This window comes from Vicia villosa, unplaced genomic scaffold (assembly GCF_029867415.1).
Source record: "Vicia villosa cultivar HV-30 ecotype Madison, WI unplaced genomic scaffold, Vvil1.0 ctg.001130F_1_1, whole genome shotgun sequence".
Lineage (NCBI taxonomy): Eukaryota > Viridiplantae > Streptophyta > Magnoliopsida > Fabales > Fabaceae > Vicia > Vicia villosa.
The window spans coordinates 116,116-122,834 of record NW_026705497.1 but is presented as its reverse complement, the minus strand read 5'-3'; the positions used below and the strand labels follow the sequence as shown (position 1 = coordinate 122,834).

Genomic DNA, 6,719 nt, shown 5'->3' with positions numbered 1-6,719 from the left:
AATTTAAAAAGTGTTTTATTGTTTATAATAGTAGAAATGTTATTCTTATACCTACACCGTATGTACGGACGATATTGTTCATGTACGGACGATACTGTTTATGTACGGACGAATACTATTAATATACGGACGTTTATTTTTAATACATAGACGTGTATTAACCAACTTCATTACTGCATTAACCAAGTTTGATGACTGCTAAAAAATATTTTTAATACCTGGGTGTTGCATTAACCAACTTTATTATCGCATTAACCAAGTTTTTACACTGCATTAATCAAATTTGGTGACTGTTAAAAATTATTTTTAATACCTGAATGTTGCATTAACCAACTTCATTACTGCATTAACCATGTTCTTATACTGCATTAATCAAATTTAGTGACTACTGTAAAATACTGTTGAGTATAAGTATTGGTGTAATAATTAAATACTCCCTCCGTTTTTTATTATAAGTCGTTTTGAAAAAAAAATTGTATTTAAATATAAGTCGCTTTCCAATTCCAATGAATAATTAATGCTGTTTTTCCTATTATATCCTTAAATATTTATTATTCTCTCTCCTTTCAATTATATAAATTTATCTTCCACATGTCATTAATGAAGGATAATTTTGTAAAAACCTTCTTGATTTTTCATTTTTATACAACAATTATTATTTTTCTTAATCTGTGTGAAAAGTCTAAAACGACTTATAATAAAAAACAGAGGGAGTATATAAATAGGATTACTTTTATAATAGTTACCCAGAGTATCCTATTTAACCATTTAACTATATAAAATATAATATCAGTGAGATATTTTAGGTAGATAATCATTGTCATTGAGATTGATGTTAATAAATAAAACCAATTATTTCCAATAAACTAATCATAATAAAATAATCAAAGTCTACTCTTTTGCATTTAAATAGATATCACTTCAACCACATTTACACACATCAAAATCTGGAGCCATGGGAACCATAAGTCCTTCCCTTCTCCATCTCTTTTCTCTAGCTACCCTCTTGGCTGTTGTCACTGGAGCTGCAACCCCTTCACAAGAAGTTCATCCAGGTCACTATGCTACAATATTCAATAGAACTCTTTTTCCTGCGGATTTTCTATTCGGAATCGGTTCTTCGGCTTATCAGGTTCATATTACCACATAATTTGCAGCAATGTGTTTCATATTTTGTTAATTATTTTTTAGAAAATTTAAAAATGAGTTATTTCTAGCTTATCTTCAATTTTCCCTAGAGAAAACTATCATGTATTATATGTTTTTATCATAAATTTAAAACAAGTAAAATTTAAAAAATAATATCAGTTTTAACAAGGAAGGAGATCTCTAGGTTAAAATATTCATTTTCTATGATATGGTAAATGGTATTTTTAACCATCCACTTACGCATGTGCCTCTTGTATGTAGGGTTATTCATGGTTTATGAGAAAATCTAATGGAACCAAATAATTATAATAAAAATTTACTTGAATTCAACTGAACCGTTTTAATTTATTATAAACCGAACTAAAATATAATTATTGTTTTGATATACCGTTTTGAAATTCTGAACTGTACTAAGAAATTAGAAGTTATTTTTTCTCAAACCGAATCATTTATTAAAGAACCTATCGGTTAAACTATTTTTAATTATTATTTATTTTAATTAAAATTTGAGTTTTGATTCGTTTCGGTTACAGCTTTAGTAATTGGTTCGGTTCTAAAATTATTTGTAGAATATAATTACTTTAATTTCATTTCGATTCAATTCAGTAGTTCAATTTAATTCATAGTTTTTTTTAGGGTTAGAGGACCACACATTCATAAATATCAAACATTCGCCCATATGCTAATGACGTGTACATTTTTAATAACACGTTATTTGTGATATGCGACAAACCATCTTATAATAATAAATTATCAATGACTTTTTCTCTTCGTGGCTAACTATTCAAGGTAGAAGGAGCTTCAAATATAGATGGGAGGGGACCAAGCATATGGGACACTTTCACTAAACAACATCCAGGTTACATTATTTAATTATCTTTATATCAATATTTTTATAGTAAGATTTATATATTCATTAATTAAAGTTTTGAACTCATATGAACTTAATTAAAAATAATAAAATCTCACTTTCTCTATGTCTTGATTGAGCAGAAAAGATTTGGGACCACAGTAGTGGAAATATAGGTGCTGATTTTTATCATAGATACAAGGTAATCTTACTTGAAAATTTTCAATAATTTTTTATCTTGGTTTTTGTGAGAAAAATAAATAAAAATATACTTTATATTTGAGGTAAAGAATTGAACAAAACTTCAATTATTTTGTAGAGTGACATCAAGGTTGTCAAAGAAATTGGGTTGGACTCATACAGATTCTCCATCTCATGGTCAAGAATATTTCCAAGTATGATATCTTGTGATGATTTGAAGATTTTCAATCACACTTTTTTTAAAATTATTTTTAGTGATTTTGATTGTGACATGATATGATATGCAGAGGGCAAGGGTGAAGTGAATCCCTTGGGTGTTAAATTCTATAACAATCTCATCAATGAGATCTTAGCAAATGGTAAATACCTCTTATAATACATTTTTCATTAGTTTATTCTTTAACTCTGATCAATAACGTGTCAATTCAGTCGGAAGAGTCTGATTATGTAGTTTTAAAATATGAAGTTTAAATTTCGTCTGAGACGTTTGTAAGTTCAATCCAGTCGTAAGACTCTGAACATGTAATTTTAAAAAATCAAGTTTAAATTTTGTCTAAGATATTTGTAAGTTCAATAGTAAGAGTTTAAATTTTCTCTAAAATATTTGTAAGTTCAATTGTAAGAGTCTGAAAGTCCAACATATAATTTTAAAAAACTAAAGTTTAAATTTTATCCAAGATGGTTGAAAGTTCAGTCATAAGAATCTGATCATGTAATTTTAAAAAGAAAAGAATAAAATCTGTTAGAAACGATGGTAAGTTTAGTTGTAAGAGTTTAATCATGTGATTTTAGAAAGTAAAGTTTAAATTTCGTCAGTGATGTTTGCAAGTGCAATCGTAAAAGTGTGATGTTTGCAAGTTCAATCATAAGAGTCTGATCAAGTAATTTTAATATACAAAATTTAAATCTCATTTGAGACGTTTGTAAAATCAAAGTTGCCTGCATTTTAATTTATAAACAAAATCACAAACTCTATGGACTCATTTTCTTTGCATATATGATGGTGGCAGGCTTAATACCATTTGTAACACTCTTTCATTGGGATCTTCCACAAAGTCTTGAAGATGAATATAAGGGATTTCTAAGTCATAAAGTAGTGTAAGTAACACTATATTATATCCTATTAATTTAAATCCTTTTAAGTGAAAACAAAAAAGCAATTATATTAATTTATTCTCTATTTTATGGACCAAAAACAGGAAGGATTTTGAAAACTATGCTGATTTTGTCTTCAAGACATATGGAGATAGGGTTAAACATTGGGTGACACTTAATGAACCATTTTCCTACACCATCAATGGTTACAATGGTGGCACATTTGCACCTGGTAGATGCTCTAAATATGTTGCAAATTGCCAATATGGTGACTCATCTACAGAGCCATACATTGTTGCTCATAACTTGATTCTTTCTCATGCTGCTGCTGCCAGATTGTACAAGGCCAAATATCAGGTAATTGCCATAAAAGTTATCAAGTATAATATATTGAAAAGTGGAGGACGAGCTAGCAAAATTATAACAAAATATTCTCGACGGTTGATTTTTATAATTTTTATTGAGATGGTTAAGACGGATTGTAGTACTGAAAATGTCAAAAACTTTGATGTCACGGTAGAGACTGAGCGCCTGCATGCACGTTCTTTAATATATGTATTCACCTGTTAATAAAATTTATTTTTATTGTCATAGGCTCATCAAAAAGGAAAGATTGGAGCCACTTTAGTTACTCATTTTTTCGAACCCTATACCAAGAGTGCTGCTGATCGTGTAGCTGCAAGTCGAGCACTCGACTTCTTTTTCGGATGGTAAGAATTTAGAAATTCAGTCGAAGTTCAATAATCTACAAAATTTAAAAATTTTAAAGTTACGAAACAAAAAACAAAAAATTATTATTACTTAGATATTATGACCATTTGACAACTATCAAAGTACTTGTAAAATCGCTTACAAACATTAAATGATAGTTAGTTAGCTGATATAAGATGAACAATTTATTTATATGATAAATATATATATTTTTTTGTTTAATAGTCTAGTAATTGAAATTTCATTTTCTAAAAGTAAATAAATGGATTTCAAAAATTCAAATATTAGTCTCTACCATCAAACATTCATATATAGTTATCAGTTGAGCTGATTTAACGATATTTATTCGATAAACTTTATCTATTACACATTTTGATTGAACCTTATTAATTTTTTCAGGTTTGCTCATCCTCTTACATATGGTCACTATCCTCAATCTATGATAACTTCCTTAGGTAATAGACTTCCCAAATTCTCAAAAGAAGAAGTTGAATTGATCAAAGGTTCCTATGATTTTCTTGGTGTAAACTATTACTCCACATATTATGCACAAAGCATTCCACCAACAACTGTCAACAGGACTTACTACACTGATATTGAAGCAAATGTTACTCGTAAGTATTTAACTAAAAAAAATCTAAATATATATCATAAAATATTTTCTATTGCATTTTAACATTGAACTAACAACACAATCATTCAATTTTTTCTTGATCACAGCTTTGAAGAATGGTGTATCTATCGGCCCCGCGGTATGATTTTTTATCGATCAATTTCAATTCAATCACGATACTCAAACTTCTTACAAATTGTATACAAATGCGAGATATAAAAATATCACGATTGCGGACTATAATTTAAAATTGTCTCGTATAAATAATATTTTTTTATTATTTTCTATAAAGTTTAATAATATTATAACTTTATATTTTTGCAGACTGATTTGACTTGGCTATATGTGTATCCAAAGGGAATTCATGATCTTGTAAAACACATAAAAGATGTTTACAAGAATCCACCAGTTTACATTACTGAAAATGGTAATTAATTAATTATAAAGTTTACTATTTATTTAGTTTAATGAGTGTGTTAATTAGGTTATTAATTTTGTGTGTGAGTTTTTTTCAGGTATTGCTCAATCTAGGAATGACTCAATACCAATCAATGAAGCTCGTAAAGATGGTATTAGAATTAGATACCATGATCAACATCTCAAATTTCTTCTTCAAGGAATAAAGTATGAGTTAAACAATTTATTTATTTATATTTCGACTTTAATAATAGTATTACTATATTATATTATTTTATAAAATATTTCAACCAAGGCGGATTATTTAAAAAATCTTTGAACTAAATAATCGAGCTGAAATTTAAATAATTGAATTATTATGTTTGATTAGTGAGCTGAATTTATGTTACACTAACAATTCTAGAATCAAAATAAATCGAACCGCAACAAAAATAAAAATGCTAAAAAAGAATTTAAAAAAATCCTTCATGTGTTTAGCTGATGAATCTAAAAAATTAATTTTAAATTGTGGCATTTTAGAACAAAATTTTAAAAGTATGATAAAAAAAAGTAAAAAAAATCTATGATTTGAGTCAATTCTATTTTAGGAAGGGAAGTGTACAATCAACAATAACAGTACTTGTAGGTCATGATAAATTGAATAATCATGTCGTTTTCTTTGCAGAGATGGTGCAAATGTGAAGGGCTACTATGCATGGTCATTTTCTGACAGCTATGAATGGGATGCAGGCTACACAGTACGATTTGGAATCTTGTATGTTGATTTCAAAAATAATTTGAGAAGATATCCAAAGTATTCTGCTTTTTGGCTCCAAAAGTTCCTTCTCAAATGATTGCTCCTATTTTTCTGTTCATTTTGCATGCCTAAGATATTCATCTTTGTTAGTATTTCAATGTCACCTTTGTACTCGTCTAGTTTTTAAATAATTGGTGATTTTAAATATGTAATTGTTAATGGCATGGTGAAATGAGTGAGCAATATAAATAAAATGATGGAACATGTTTCTTTCTTTCTTTCTTTCTCTAGCTATTATTAGTTTAACTATTTCTTTATTTGAAGAATGCCTAGTGGTTGTATATTTATTGTAACTTTGGGTTCTTGGTGAGGTCAATAAATTCATATTGAAGATTGAACCAACGACTTGTCCAAAATATTAGGATAACAATAACTATTAACTAGAATACACCAATTAAATTTTTTTTGAAGAGTAAAAAGAAACTATATTAAAACTAATGCATGAGGAATGTCCAAACATGAATGAATACAAAATTTGTTCCTAATAGCTTGTCAAGAAGGATGGGAGAGAGAGAGAGAAAAAGACTCTCCCTTCTCTCTAGTTTGTTTTTTCACTCCTCTGGATTTCTTTTTTGGTTTCAATGGAGGGCATGGAGTTTATAAGAAAGGTTTTCGAAATCTATCTTTAAAATGGTACTCTTTCTCGTACGGAAGGATGCAGTTGGGTTTGGGGGAGACGATATCTTCATTCTACTTTTTCGAGTTCCCGGAGAGGATTAGGGCGGTGGATGTTTACAAGCTTTTTGGCTGTGTGAGAGAGGTGGTGGAGGTGGTCATTCCTCCATGGTGTAATAAATTTGGGAAATGTTTTGGGCTTGCAAGATTGAAGGGGGTCCAGGATGAAAGATTGTTGGCGGTGAAGCTTGATAACATATTGATTGATGGCA

General features: G+C 28.8%; 1 protein-coding gene across 1 annotated transcript; it reads left to right on the top strand.

The window, feature by feature from the left end:
• The first annotated feature begins 924 nt into the window (after positions 1-924).
• LOC131633491 (vicianin hydrolase) lies at positions 925-6,050 on the top strand. The gene is made up of 13 exons (XM_058904206.1): positions 925-1,132; positions 1,939-2,008; positions 2,143-2,201; positions 2,319-2,394; positions 2,488-2,559; positions 3,211-3,298; positions 3,400-3,652; positions 3,890-4,005; positions 4,406-4,620; positions 4,727-4,758; positions 4,944-5,046; positions 5,135-5,243; positions 5,701-6,050. Exons 1-13 carry the CDS (start codon positions 956-958, stop codon positions 5,867-5,869), a joined length of 1,539 nt encoding a protein of 512 aa, XP_058760189.1. The 5' UTR covers positions 925-955; the 3' UTR covers positions 5,870-6,050.
• Positions 6,051-6,719: the final 669 nt, after the last annotated feature.